The following is a 15335-nucleotide window of genomic DNA, read 5'->3' on the forward strand; positions in this document are numbered from 1 at the left end:
GAGCTGTCTGCTGCTGGCGGGAGATGACTTAGAGGGCAGAGCCTGGCAGCGGTGCGGCCGAATTCATCTCCGGCGGACAGACCTGTCTGCAGGATGCCGAAGCGCAGCATCCACAGGATGCCATGACCAAGGGGGATTTGCCGTGCCGGCGGTGGGGAGCCGGTGGGCGCTGTGTCTCTGGCTTGGGTGGTGCGATTTGGTACGGCAGAGCAGCTGCCCTGAAAGCAAAGGCAGGAGGTGCCACAAAACCGGACAATGGGAAGATGAAGGGGAGATGGGCTGGTGCCTGTTGGTCCCCGTGAGGGCGTCTCAATGGGACTGGGAACACTGGTAGTGTTTAGTGACACTCATCTAAAACATAGGCTTAAGTGTCCCTGTGTGCCTGCCAGCACGGAGGGGACATGGCGGGGACATGGTGGGAACATGGGACATCAGTGGTAAAGCCCCATCACCTCCCAGAGAGGGAGCAGGCGCATGGGAGGGGGACAGGTGCAGCCGGGTGCCAGGGTCTGTCCTTTGCCCATCAGCTGCCATCCCACAACAACTGGTTTTGGCCAGTGTAGTGTGAATTTGCTGGAAGTTTTTGGGGAAAAATTGGCTCTGCTTGGGGCAGAACCTGACCCACCGAAGCCGGAGGGGACGGAGCTGGTGGCACGGCTGGGAGAGCTGGAAATGTCCTGGTGGTGACGGCCACCTGCCATTTCCTGGGGTCTTTGGGGCTGCTGGGGATGGAGACACCCACCAGGGGAGGGGGTCTGGGACCCCAGCATGGGGCTGGGGCACGAGCCTGCTCCATCCCCGAGCTCCCAAACTGGTATTTGTTGGGAGCCCCAACACCGCACACAAACCTGGACACACGGCTGAACCGCGGCTCCGTCCAGACCGCGGCCCGTGCGGGGTGCAGGATGGCTCTGAGCTGCGGTGCTGGGTGGGTGCCGGGTCCTGCCGCCCGGTTTGGTGTGGATTTGCTGGGCCGGAGAGCTCATGGGTCAGCACAGCGTGGGGACCATGAGCCATCCCCATCACATTCCCCAGGGAACGCACCCTCGCGTGTTCAACCTCATCTGCTCGCAGCATTTGTGAGTAACTGGATCCCAAGACAGCCATGTGCTGTGTGGATCCAGGACTGGGATGAGGATCCATTTGCTCTCCCATCCTTGCGAGAGCTTTTATTTCCTTCTATTTTTGTTGCAAGCATCATAAACCCTGCGGGGCCTCAGCATCACCAAGGAGGATGCTATGGGGCACCCCACTTACCTCACCCAGCAAGGGGGGTCCAGCAGCACCTCGGGGGTCCAGCACCCATTCCATCCCGCTAACAAACCAGTGTCTTGTTTATATAGTTTCAGCAAAACAGCTTGTCCGACAGCCACAAGCAAGTGCTTGGGAGGCTGCTCTGCGGGGAGGGTCTCGCCAGCGATTTGCATATATGAAAAGCACAGGAAATATTGCGAGTGATCAGCCGAACACCGCAGAGCACGGGTTCGGCACGGGCACCGCGCTGGTGGCTCCGCTTCTCCCCGCTTTCTTCGCAGGGATGTGGTTCCCACCCTGCTTCAAGGGGAAACTGAGGCAGGGGGGCAAAAGGGGGCATGGGAGAGGGAGGGAGGGTTAATATTAGCAGTCACAGTAATGATTGGGATGGTTAATTATTATTGGAATTGAAGTGAGTCAGGCCAAGAGTGGGAGGTGAGGAAGGAAGGAAGGGAGGAAGGAAGAAGGATCCCAACCCATCAGGCAGAAAATGAGTAAAGAATTAAAACAGGAGTGTGCCCAGACCTGGCCGGGCTGTCACCTCGTGTCGGCACCGCGCTGGCGCCAAACTGCTCGGTGGTTTTGAGGCTGGAGCGTTGGCTGAAGGTCACCGTGGTGGTGAGTGGCCACCCCATGGCCACCCTATGGCCACCCCACAGCTGCCGTTGTGCCCGTTGGTGTCCCGGCACGGGCTCCTCTTGCCCGTCCCTGCCGCCGTCTGCCTGCGCCGGCAGCTGCCGCGGGTGGCAGGAAGGTTGGGGTACGGAGGGTCCCCCCGGCACCTCCGCTGAGTTTCCAGCCCCACCACGAGCTCGTTCTCCGCTCCCAGCTGGTGTCGACCCCTCGCTGGGGCGCAGGGACACGCGGCACCTCCCCCCGGGCTACGGCCGGAGATGGATTCTGCTCCGGAGCGAAATTCCCCACCTTTTCCCTTCTTTCTTTTTTCAGTTTTCCCCCTTTTTTCTCTTTTCTTTTTTCCTTGTTTTTTATATTATTTTTTCTTTTTTATTTCTTTTGTCTTTCTTTTATCTTTATTTATTCTTTCTTTTTGTTTTTTCTTTTTTCCCTTCTTTTTTTAATATTTTTCTTTCCTTTTCCTTCTTTTTTACTTTTCTTTCTCTTTTTGTCTTTTTATTTTTTCTTATGTCTTTTCCCTTTATTTTTTATTTTTCTTTTTTCTCTTGATTTCTTTTTTCTTGCTCTTGCCTTTTTTCTCTTTTCCTTCTTTTTCTTTTCTTTTTTCTTTTTTCTTTTCTTTTTTCTTTTTTCTTTTCTTTTTTCTTTTTTCTTTTTTCTTTTTTCTTTTTTCTTTTTTCTTTTTTCTTTTTTCTTTTTTCTTTTTTCTTTTTTCTTTTTTCTTTTTTCTTTTCTTTCCTTTTCCCTGTTTCTTTTTTCTTTCTCTTTTCTTTTTTCTCCTTCTCCCCTTTTTTAACCCTTTGGGGTTTTTTTTCCTTTTGTTTTTCCCTCCCTCCCTTTTCAAACCCCCCCTTGGCATTTTCCAGCAGCAAGAAGAAACACCCCAACTTTCCCTGACTCTCATACCGCCCCCCATCCTCCAGCCCAACCCTCTGCCCACCTCCCAGCCCTGACGTCGGGAACCCCCCAGCCATCATTCCAAAATGAAAGAGGAAAAGCCAAGGGGACAGAGGCAGGAGCTGGCGGATGAGCCGGATTTCCATGCGAGGGGATGAGGTTGGGGAGGCCACGGGCTTCCCCTGGCAAGCGCCGGAGAAGCCAGGGCCAGCAGAAACGTTGAGTCATGAGTGCGGTTTGCAGGCAATTGTGGGGTTTTTATTTTCTTTCCTGAATAAAATTCCTCGCTGGGGAGGAGCGGAGCTGGGGGGGGGTCACAGGGATGAGGGACTGTGCCCCCAAAATCTGGTGTTGAGCCATCAATGGGGGTTGCACCTCATTGCAATGGGAATTCCCTGGGCAGGTTCCACCCCCCCTGCCAAGCCCCCCAAAGGGAATTCCCCAGCAGCTGGATGGGAGGAGCAGCATGATCTGGGGGGGCTGCAGGAGATGGGGACCCCTATCCTTCCTCCTCCTCCTCCTCCTCCTCGCTCCCCGCATCCGCCCACCCCCGCGCGATGGGCGGCGCAGCCCCAGCTCCATTTATCATCATCTGTGGGCAAGTGAAGTGTGCAGGGAACAGCTGCTCCGGTCGGCTGAGCGCCGAAAAAGGAGGGGGGACCGCAGGGATGTGGGGGTTTGGGGGGGCTGGGGTCTGCCCTGTGGGTATCGTTCACCTCCCAGTTGCTGCACTGGGATGGAGTGTTCGTGTTGTGGGAGATGGTGGTGGTGATGGGGGGGGATTGGGGAGAGGGTGTGTTAATGGGGGTACATTGGAGAGGGGTGTATTAAAGGGGTTCGTTGGAGGAACAATGTATTAAAGGGGTTTATTGGGGGAATGATGTATTAACGGTGTTCATTGCAGAGAGGGTGCAATAAAGGGGTTCACTGGAGAGAGGGTGTATTAAAGGGGTTCACTGGGGGAGGGAGCATTATTGGTGTGTATTGGACAGAGATTGTATTAAAGAGGTTTATTGGGGGGACTGCATTATGGGGGGCATTGGAGAGGGGGTACATTAATGGGGTTCACTGGAGGAAGGGTGTTAAAGAGGGGTTCATTGAAGAGATGGTGTTTCAAAGGGGTTCAAGAGTTCACTAATGAGAGAGCGCATTAAAGGGGTGCACTGGAGTGGGGATGTATTAAAGGGGTTCATTGGGGGAGGGAGCATCGTTGGGGTGTGTTGGGCAGAGATTGCATTAAGAGTGGTTTTGGGGGGTCAGCAGATTAACAGGGGGCATTGGAGGGTCTATTAAAGAGGTTTATTAGGGGACAGCGCATTGACCGGGTGCATTAGTGGGCTTCATTGGAGGGGGGGGTGTATTAAGGGGGTTCATTGGAAGGAGGGGGCATTATTGGGTGCAATGATCGGGGTGCACCCCGGGGGAGTGTTGGGCCCCACCGAGCTGGGTGCCATCATCCAGCAGCAGACACTGCAGGGACATCAGGGGATGCAGGGACAGACGGACGGTGGCAGCTCCACAACCACCCCAGAGGGTCTCACTGAGCCCCATGGGTCCCTTTGCACTGTCCGGGAGGTCTGTCTGTCTGTCCGACCCCCCCAGTTCCTCTCATTCCCAGCTCCTGGGGCAGGACACTCTTTCCTGGGCTGTGCCCCACACCGCGACCCCCCCAGCACCCCTCTCTGCCTCCCCTTTTCTCTCCTCCCGTAATAATCCAATTCTCTGGAGCAGTTTGCGGTGTGGCAGCCGGCCAGAAAAGGTTTCTTTAAACTCCACCAGCTCACAATTAAACAAATCCGAGGCTGATGCTCCTTGATAGGTGCTTATTCCCCAGTGAGAGCCACCAAGGAGGGGTGAGGAGAGTCCATCCCTTCACCCCCCTACCCCAAAGGCGCCTCGCTGCACCCCTGGGTGGGGAGTGTGTGCTGGGAGGGGGTTTGGCGCAGGGGTTTTGGGGTGGGGAGCGGGGTTCCGCGGTGCTCCGCTGGCGAAGCATCCCCCTGCCAGAGCTGGCTGCTATTTTTAGTGGCTGAATCCTTGTTGATGGCGCAGGAGCAGCCGGAGGAGCAGCAGGGCTGGGGGGACCGGATCAGCCCCCGTGGGACGAGCAGCAGCTGGGAAGCGAGACTGGGATTTGGGGGGCCGGGGGACACCGGCAGCCCCCAGGGCTGAGGTGTTGGGGGTTTCAATTGCTTACCAAGGGTGCCCTGCCACCGAAAGTCCTGGGTCGCCTGCAGAAGGGTCCGGATCTGGCCCTGCTGTGTCCCTGCCAGCCAAGGGGAAGGGGGAGGAAAGAGGAAGGAAGGAGGGATGGGGGGGAGGAAAATGACACCAAACTCAGCCACGCAGCACAAATCCTCCCGAGCAGCGGGCAGGCTGCGAGCTGCCGTGCAGGCGGCATCGGCAGCGCCGGGGCTGCGCTGGGCTGGCTGTGCCGCGCGGTGCAATGGCTCAGCTCCCGGCATCGGCCCTGGGCACCGCATCGGCCCCATGCACTGCATCAGCTGCATGCACCGCATCAGCCCCATGCACCGCATCAGCCCCATGTACAACATCAGCCCCATGTACTGCGTTGGCCCTGTGCACCGTATCAGCTCCGTGCACCGCATCAGCTCCATGCACCACATCGGCTCCGTGCACTGCAGCATAGCTTCATGCACCACAGCATGGCCCCAGGTCATGCAGCGGCGCTAAGAAGTGCAGAAGGTCCTGTGTATCCCCAAAGGGTGACAGTGGAGCTGTGCTGGGAGCTGTGGGGCCAGCTGGGTTGCTCATGCGTCCCCAGGGACCGTGGGGACAGGATGCTCCCGGGTGGCTGTAGTCAGACACAAGCACAGCTCCTTGCCGTGCAGGGACAGGGCCGCGCTGGCTCTGGGCACCATGGTGGCCCCAAGTCCCCACCTCCTCCCATGGACGCCCTGGGGACCCCTTCCCATGCTGTGACCGCTGGCTGCAGCCACAGTGGCTTTCCCGGCCACCAAGGGCAGGTGTCCGGCTGCTGCCATGCGCCGAAGGCCCGGTGTCGATTCCCATTGCAGGAGCTGGGCTGGAAACTTCTTCAGGGCCAGGAGAGCACGTCTGGCAGGGACGTGGCGGGGGGGGTGACCGTGTGGGGCCCTGGGGACACGTCTGTGGCCGCCTCCCCCTCCCAGGCAGGGCTGTAACCTTGCTGCTGTCGACAGCTTGATTTGATGCCATTAAAGCGTTTGCTCGGAAACAGCCTACATCAGGCGGCAACATCTGTTACGGCCTTTCTCCGGCAAAGCTGCGGCAGAACCGAGGGCAGAGCTGGCCTCTGGCTCTGTCTGCACGTCCGGGTGCTGCTGGTGACAAGTGTGTCCCCTCCCAGCCCCCAACGGCAGCATCACCCCCAGCAGAGTACCTGGTACCTGCATGGAGATGGGGATGTGGCTCCGGGCATGGGATCTCAGCTCATCTTGGGTAGGGAAGCAACGGGCAGCTGCAGCCCGGTGGGTGTCATCCAGCTCCTCATACTGTGACTGCTGTAAGAGGATGCCCAGGGTGCAGGATGAGTCCCAGCCCTTGCCAGGCACCGGAACATGTCCCTTTGTCCCCATGACCTGATCCCGCTGGGGGGCTTCCTCCTACACATACACACGCACATACATGCACACCCTGCTTGCATGCACAGCACTGCACACCCTGCAAGTGTGCAAATTCTGCACACATGCACACCCTGCAAGTGTGCAAATCCTGTATGCGTGCAAGCTCTGCACACCCTGCACACGTGCACACCCTGCACATGTGCTTCCTCTGCACAACTGAGCGACTTGCCCCATTGCGCCGGGTGCTTTTGCTCAGCCTTGCATTGTCCCAGCTGTTTGGAAAAGTAACAATAATTAATTAATAACAATAATTAATATTTAAAGAGAACAGGGGGCAAAAAGCTCCTATTAAAGCACCAACCCAAGGTCTTCTCAAGCCGATTTCATTTTTCAGACCTGCTTCCACGTGGAGCACGAGGGGCCCTTTTCTCCCTTTAATTTTCTCAGCGCCACCTGGGGCTGCCCCAGAGGCCTGGCTTTGATTTTGCTGCCTTTGTTCCGGCAGCCCCGGCACAGGACAGGCCAGCACCGCGCCCACGCCGCGGTAGGGACATTCACACCAGCCTCACCGGATTTCTGATTGACCCGTCCCTTCCCTGGGATCTGGGCTTCAACCGCTTCCAGTTGCCTGTGCAGCCTGCGAGCTGCAGCTCTGATATGGGGAAGAGACCATGGAAAGCATCCAAAAAGAGGATGGAGGGGACAGGGGGGACAGGAGGACGTGCTGGCGTGGGCAGCACCAAGCTCAGTTCCAGTGGCACAGGGGGCACTGTGCAATCGGTGCATCCCTAAGGTGCTGGTGGTTGTGGAAATATAACTAAATAAAGCCTTGTCTTTGTACATAGTCCCCAAAAAGGTGCAAAAAGGAGACATTACTGGTGTCCACACCACCAGCACCCCATCTCCTCCCCTCATCACAGGCAGAGGGGACAGCACGAGGGTCACCACTGTGGCACGTCACCAAGGGAGCAGCACCAGGGACATCCCTGGGGAGCTGCAGACCCTTGGGGCTGCCCTAACCTGAACTCCCAAATCTCAAGTTGCTGCTGGAACAGTCTCATGTTCACCTCAGCGCCTCTGACCTGCCGGTGCTGGGGATAGGCAGGATGTGTCCTCAAGCCCTTCATTAGCCCCACAAGCTGCTCAGCTGCCTCCGAGATCAAACTGGTGACCCAGGTGCTTCCCTGCACCTAACGGGAGCGGGGCTGGAAATGATGTTTAATGGCGACGGTGCCGAGGCGCTGGGCTGGCGGGAGCAGACAGCTTCCAGATGGCATCGCACCGGGCAGGGGGAGCGCCGGGGGGGCTGCGGGAGGCAGCAGCAGGCAGAGCCGGGCAGAACCGGCAAGTTGAAATGACTTTTTTTGCGGCAGAGCCTGCGGTTCTGGCCCGCCACGCTGCTGCTTCCAGTAATTAGCCTCAATAATTAAAAGGAATGGCGATAAGAGAGGTGTTCGCAGGGGCTCGCAGGATGCCGGCGTCCCCAGGGAGGGTGTGCGAGGAGGGGGGTGAGCGATTTGCAGAGGCGAGGGGTCATGCGTGGTGCAGGGGGTCACTGTGCCCTGCGGGGCTGCAGGGAGAGGGTTTGTTCACCCAGCAAAGCGGGGACGGGCAGCAGAGATGGGGAAGGTCCCGGCAGCGGGGTCGGGGGCTGGCTGAGCACGGCGCAGGCAGGGGGGAGGCAGCAGGACCCAGCCACCCCTCTGCTCATGGGCACTGTGCTGCGGAGCAGGGCGATGCTGCGGGGTCAATGCGAGGAGGTCTGACAGGGTGATACAGGGTGGTGAAAGGTGGGACAATGCAACGCCAAACGATGTGATGTGGAGCGAGGTGATGCGTTGCAGAGGGATGTGAGGTGATGCAAAGCCAGCTGCTGCAATCTGGGGCAATACAGGGTGGTGCAATGCAAGGCGATGTGATGCAGGGAGATGCAATGCAAGGCAATGTGATGGGATGCAAGGCAATGCAATGCCAGGCAGTGTGATGTGATGCGATGCAGGGCCATACAAAACAATGCAACGCAATGCAATGCAAGATGATGAAATGCAAGGCAATGGGATGCAGGACAATGCAAGGCGATGCAATGCAATGCAAGGTAACACAATGCAGGGAGATGAAATGCACGGTGATGCAGTGCAAAGAGATGCAACGCAAGGTGATGAAATACAAGGCGATGCGATGCAAGGTGACATGATGCAGGGAAGTGAAATGCATGGTGAGGTGATGCAGGGCGATGCAATGCAAGGCAATGTGATGTGATGCGATGCAGGACAATGCAATGCAAGGTAACATGATACAAGGGAACAAGATGCAGGGAGATGAAATGCAAGGGCGATGCAATGCAGGGCAATGCAATGCAGGGTGATGGAAAGTGAGGTAATGTGATGCAAGGAGCTGAAATGCAAGGTGATGCAATGCAAGGCGATGCAATGCAAGGCGATGCAATGCAAGGCAATGCAAGACAATGCAATGCAAGGCGATGTAAAGCAGGGCAATGTGATGCAAGATAACGTGGTGAATGGAGCTGAAATGCAAGGCGATGCGATTCAAGGCAAGGCAGGGTGATGTGAGGCAGGGTGATGCAATGCAATGTAAGGTGATGCAGGGAGGTGAAATGCAAGGTAACACGATGCAGGGAGGTGAAAGGCAACACAATGTGATGCAGGGCGGTGTGAGGTGATACAGGGCGATGTGATGCAAAGCGAGGCACTGCCGGGCAATGTGATGCATAGTGAGGCAATGCAGGGCGATGCATTGCCAGGTGCTGTGCCGCAGGGTGGCAGCAAGGCCACGTGGTGCCAGCAGGGTGATGCCACGGCAGGCGAGGCGATGTCCCCCGCGGCACACGCGCTCCCCGGCCCTCCGCGGTGGCGATGCTTCATTTGAATTCTCGCCTCTCTCTCTCTTCGCAGATAACGAGCCCGCGCCATGCAGTCCTTTCGAGAAAGGTGTGGTTTCCATGGCAACCAGCAGAGCTACCAGCCGACTTCACAAGATACATCACGCCTGGAGAATTACAGGCATCAAAGTCAGGCAGGGCCGAACTGCGAGCGGCAGAGGCTGGTGGCGAAGGAGTACTACAGTCAGCAGCAACTGCCGTACGCGGGCTACGAGAACAGCACCGTGGAGAAATACCACCGCGGAAACAAGCAATTAGCCGGACAGCAGCTGCAAGGCAGGCCGGCCTTTTCCAGTTACGCCGTGCAGGAGAACAGCCCTTACCCGGCCCGTTATTCGGGGGATGAGAGCCTGCAGGCGTGGGGCAGCCAGCCACAGGCGCTGCCCGGTGGCGTGGCCAAGTATGAGGACAATCTGATGAAGAAGACGGCGGCTCTGGCGGGCGGGCGGCCGTACCACGAGCCATCGGCTGCCCCGCTGCCGTTCCGGACTCACTTTCAGCAGCAGCAGCAGCCGCCCGCACTCCCCTACCCCAAACTGCAGCGGCAGAAGCTGCCCAATGATGTCTCCTCGCCTATGCCCTTCTCGCAGAGCCCCCACTTTGGGCAGCGCTCCCAGTCCTTCCCTGCCTCCTCCACCTACTCCTCGGTGCCGGGGGGCAGCCAGTCCGCACACTCCTACAAGAGCTGCACGGCACCCTCGGGGCAGCCACCATTGGAGCGGCCCCTGGGTAATGCTGCCAGCCTGGCCCCTGGCCCCCGCGTGCCCAACCTGCACGGCTACCAGCCCAACCGCATCGGCTACGAGCAGCCCCCGCAGCCGCCGCCGCAGCCCCCACAGCCGCCGCCACCGCAGCCCCCGCAGCCGCCTCAGCCTCCACAGCCACCGCAAACTTTGCAAGGGCGGCATCACGCCCCAGAGACTCTCCACTACCAAAACCTGGCCAAGTACCAACATTACAACCAGCCAGGTCAGACCTACTGCCAGGGTGATGCGCCGCCCGTGCGGACACCGGAGCAGTACTACCAGACCTTCAGCCCCAGCGCCAGCCACTCGCCGGCTCGCTCCGTCGGCAGGTCCCCGTCCTACAGCTCCACTCCCTCCCCACTGATGCCCAACCTGGAAAACTTCCAGTACAGCCAGCAGCCGCTGAGCACCGGCGCCTTCCCAGCTGGTATCACTGACCACAGCCATTTCATGCCACTGCTGAACCCTTCTCCCACTGATGGGACGAGCCCTGACGCTCAATCTGGGAACTGCAAAAATTTGCAAAAGGAGAAGCTGCCCGAAAACTTGCTGTCGGACCTGAGCCTGCAGAGCCTGACGGCACTCACCTCCCAGGTGGAGAACATCTCCAACACTGTCCAGCAGCTGCTGCTCTCCAAATCAGCTGTGCCCCAGAAAAAGGGCATCAAGACCCCGGCGAGGACCCCAGAGCAGCTCAAGGGGCAGCACTGCAGCCCTGAGAGCAGCACCTACTCGGCAGAGCAGGTGGGGACCCCCTTGTCTGACCCACTGAGCACCCCTCAGTCCGTCCACACCGAGACACAGGATGCCGACTATCTCAGTGGGTCAGAGGACCAGCTGGAGAGGAGTTTCCTGTACTGCAACCAGAACCGCAGCCCTGCCCGTGTCAACAGCAACTCTAAGGCGAAGCCCGAGTCTGTGTCCACCTGCTCCGTCACCTCCCCGGATGACATGTCCACCAAATCAGACGACTCCTTCCAGAGCATCCACGCCAGCCTGCCACTGGAGACCTTCACCAAGTATGTGACCAATGAACGGGACTGTCCCCGGCTGCTCCTCAGCGCCCTATCCCAGGAGGAGCTGGCTTCCGAGATCATCGTCCTGCAGGATGCCATCAGCGAGAAGGCGGACAAAACCTGGGCCAACTCACCCATGCTGAGCAAGGAGGCCACCAAGTCCCCCTTCCAGCTGGAGAACCACCGGCCCTGCCTGGACTCCATGGTGAAGGGCACCTGGCCCAGCCAGGGTGACTCCAGCACCCTCACCGAGCCCCTCAAGCTGGACAAGGCTTCAGGGGCCAGCGCTGGGAAGGACTTTGGTGAGGAGGTGTATGAGGGTCCCCAGGTGGAGTTTGTGGATGCTGAGACTAAGGATGCGCTGAAGGACGCGTCCCCGCTGGCCTTCAACTCCAAGCCCAGCATCCCGGCAGCGACATCGAACGCGGGGGCTGCCGGCTACAGCTGCTACTCGAACACCACCGCCAACTCGGAGGGCTCAGAGAATGCCATGGAGCACTTCGAGTGGCCAGAGGAGAGCCTGGGCGAGGCGTGCCTGCGGTGGAAGGAGTTGGGCTCGGGTCTGCAAACCTCCGACCTGCCCAAGGGCTTGTTCCCCAGTAAACTGGTGGGCTCCTGCAAGGAGAAAAAAAATGCCTGTGGCTTGGATCTGTGTGATGGCGAGCAGCCGGCCAAGAGCGAGCCGGACCGGGACTTTGGCCAGCAGGCAATGGAGGAGGAAGAGGAGGAAACACTGACTTACGATGAGGCCACGAAGGCAGACAGTGAGAGGTGGCTGCAGGACACCCGGCACTGCTGCTCGACAGGGGACTTCAGCGAGATCCCCATCATCTCCTCGCCTGAGCTGAAGGAGTCGGACCTGGAGGTGGAGGAGTATTCCTCGCTCTGCGAGCTGGCCGGCTCGGAGCAAAAGTCTGTGACGTACGACACCTCGTCGCCCAAGCCCCCGGAGATGCCTGCCGTGCTGTCCTCCAGCGAGGTGCCCGTGTCTGCCGAGGAGACTGTCAGCACGGTGGAAAAGGAGAGCTCGGCTCCTGCCGCACGCCTCTCCGGCCAGTCCGTTATCCTGCTGGGCCCTGCCGTGGGCACAGAGACCAAGGTGAAGAGCTGGTTTAAGTCCTCCCTGCCCCACATCCAGCCCGAGGAGGAGAGCGGTGGAGGGGAGACATCCCCCCGAGAGGTGGCTGATGCCGAATCTGCCCCATCAGTGGCGGTGAAGCAGCAGCTCGTGCCCGAAAACACGCCGGGGAAGACTGAGCCGGTCTCGCGGGGCAAGAGCCTCCGCAACAAGAGGGTTCACTGCCGGCTGCTGGAGGGGGACAGCCCCGGCAGCGCCGTGCCCAGCCCCTTCAGTGACTTTCTGGCAGCCGGTGGCATGGCCGGCGCCTGCCTGGGGCCAGACGGCCCGGCAGAGGTGCCAAGCAAGAACGCCCACAGCCAAACGCCCCGGTTTCCAGCCGAGGGTCTGCCAGCGCGCATGTGCACCCGCTCCTTCACCGCCCTGGCCGAGCCCCGCGCCCCGGCACCGCTGGAGGGGCTGAAGGCCCCCGCGCACCAGGAGAAGCTGGGGAAGAAGCCTGGCTGTGGCGTGAAGCAGCGGGTGGCCTTCAAAGCCAGGAAGCGCAGCGGCCGGCCCACCCCCAAGGTGGTCCAAAACGCCAGCGATGCCACCGCCATCCTGGTGCCTGGCTTGGTGACGGCGGAGGAGGCAGTAGGGCCGACACCGCCGGAGGGGGACATGGTGGAGGGAGGGGAGAGGGACCAGCGGTCGATGATCCTGCGTTCCCGGACAAAGACGCAGGAGGTTTTCTACACCAAGAGGCGGCGGGGCAAGAGGGCGGCTGATGTCCGTCTGAAGAACTGCAAGGCACCCAAGAAGCTCATCAACAACCACCTCCCACCTGCCTTCAAGCTGGCGGCCCCAGGCAGCCCCCACAAGGAGGGCAAGGTGGGTGCTCGGATGAAGCTGCCCAAAGCAGGGCCAGGCATGGGGGGCAAGATGTCCGAGCGGCCCCTGCACTCGCTGAAGAGAAAGTCCACCTTCATCTCCCCCATCCCCGCCAAGAAGAGGAACCTGGTCCTGCGGAGCAACAGTGGTGGCGTGAAGGAGGAGAAGCCAGAGGGCCCCTCCAGCCTCTTCAAGAAGATGCCTGTGGCCAAGAAGGTGAAAGCCAAGCTGGCCCCCAAGAGCTCCGGTGAAGCTGTCCCAAAGCCCCCCCCACCGAAGGAGGCCCCCGACGTCTGCATCAAGATCACCTCCCGGGCAGCCTTCCAGGAGGCCACCAAGACCAAAGTGCTGCCCCCCCGCAAGGGCCGTGGCCTCAAGCTGGAGGCCATCGTCCAGAAGATCACCTCGCCCAACCTGAAGAAGTTCACCTGCAAACCGGCAGCCACGGTGGCGGCCACGGTGGCCACCTACGGCACCTCCCTGAGCCCAGTAGGGACAGAGAGGGAGCGGGCGGTGAAGCACGGTGGGGTGGCCCCGGCAGCGGGCGACACACGGCTGCCCAAGCCGGCGGCAGCACAGAAGGTACCCACCGCACCGCCGGCTGAGCAGCTCTGCCGAAACCCCGCCGGCCGAGCACCAAAGGGCAAGCTGGGCAGCGGGAAGAAGCTCTCAGCCGAGGGCTGCCAGGGTGAGGCCGATGCCCCGGCCCTGGGGGCACAGCCCAGCTCTGTGGCAGCCAAGAGCCTGGGGCTACTGCCCAAGAAGAGGAACCGCAAGGGCAAAGCAGCAGCGCTGGGCACGGCCAAGGCTCCGCTGGGCCCCGCGCCGCCGGTGCTGCCCCGGGAGCGTGCAGCCGGCCCGGGCGGCGGGGAGGAGGCGCTGCGGGAGGGGAAGAAACCAAAGAGTGAGGAGAAGGAGGCCGGGGGCGGTGAGGGGCCCCCTGAGGTGCGTCCCGCTGCTGGGGCGGCGCGGGGGCCGAAGCCGCGGGCCAACCACTCCAACTACAACGGCTACTCCAAGCGGCAGCGGAAGCGGCTGGCCCACGGCAAGGCCAAGGCGGTGCCGGCGCGGTGCAAGAGCCGCGGCAAGCGGCGGCGGCAAGCCCAGCAAGTGCCGCTGCTGCACCCCGCCGAGCCCGAGATCCGGCTGAAATACATCTCCTGCAAGCGGCTGCGGGCGGACAGCCGGGCCCCGCCATTCGCCCCCTACGTCCACGTGGAACGGCGTGGCGAGTTCACCACCGCCTGCACCGTCATCAACACTCCCGGCGAGGAAGCCCGGCTGCAACGGGGACCGGCTGGGCCGGCACCGCGGCCACGGGCAGCTCTGCCCGCCTCCTCCACCATGCACATGGGGCCGGTGGTGTCGAAGGCGCTGAGCGCTGCCTGCCTGGTCTGCTGCTTGTGCCGCAACCCCGCCAACTACAAGGACCTGGGGGACCTCTGCGGGCCCTACTACCCCGAGGACTGCCTGCCCAAGAAGAAGTCGCGGCTGAAGGAGAAGGCACGGGTGGAGGGGCCGGGCGAGGACGCCATCCCGCCCGCCGCCACGGCTGACCGGGCGCCCCGAGGGACAGAGGGTGGCTGTGGTGCCGGCAGCAAGGCGGCGCGGCCGGAGGGTGCCGCGGAGGTGGCCAAGCAGAGCTCGCTGCGCTCCAGCCCGCGGGGCATGTTCCGTAGGCTGCAGAGCTGCTACTGCTGTGACGAGAGGACAGAGGGCGAGGAGGCGGCCGAAAAGCCCCGGCGGCACGAATGTCACAAGGCCGAGTCCCCGCCGCAGGAGCCGGCGGGTGACACGCAGGAGCACTGGCTGCACGAGGCCTGTGCCGTATGGACCGCTGGGGTTTTCCTGGTGGCGGGGAAGCTCTACGGGCTGCAGGAGGCCGTCAAGGCGGCTGCTGACCTGGTAAGAGCTCAGCTGCCCACCTGGCATGGCACAGCACCCCGGGGTGACATCTCCCCCTGGCCTCCTTCAGCCGGAGTGGTTCCTGCGGCTGCACCTCTGGCTGGGATGAAAATTAATAGGGTTGACCCGAGCATCTGAGCATGAGGAGTTGCCCTGAGAGAGCGGGGCAGAAAGCACCTAAACCCCCCTCCTTTAGGCATAGAAGCGTGTTTCTGGTGCTATGCTTTGGGAGGACAGCAGGGCCCCCCCGGGACCATGAGGATGCTGAGCCTGGTGGGTTGCATCCCCCAGCCCAGCCATGTGTCACAGGGGGCAGCTCAAAGTGGGACAGACACAGCCTGGTGAAGGCAGGATGGAAGACAAAAAAGGGCATGACATGGCCTGATGCCATAGTGATGGGCAGCGGGGCAAGGAGAGCTGGAGGGAGGGTGTGTCTGCTTGTGGCAGGGAGTTGGACTAGATGACCTT

The 15335-nt window shown here is 60.5% G+C and overlaps 1 protein-coding gene across 3 annotated transcripts in view; it reads left to right on the forward strand.

The window, feature by feature from the left end:
- RAI1 (retinoic acid induced 1) overlaps window positions 1-15335 on the forward strand; it is a 76637-nt gene that overhangs the window by 57658 nt on the left and 3644 nt on the right. For all 3 annotated transcript variants that reach the window (XR_014185346.1, XM_082064902.1, XM_082064901.1), the window contains one exon: window positions 9266-14867. Coding sequence is in view for 2 of the 3 variants with exons in the window: in XM_082064902.1 (XP_081921028.1) it covers window positions 9282-14867 (5586 nt within the window). In the remaining variant the exon portion in view is untranslated. The remainder of the gene's footprint in view (window positions 1-9265; window positions 14868-15335) is intronic.

This window comes from Streptopelia decaocto (assembly GCF_964273445.1).
Source record: "Streptopelia decaocto genome assembly, chromosome: 13".
NCBI lineage: Eukaryota > Metazoa > Chordata > Aves > Columbiformes > Columbidae > Streptopelia > Streptopelia decaocto.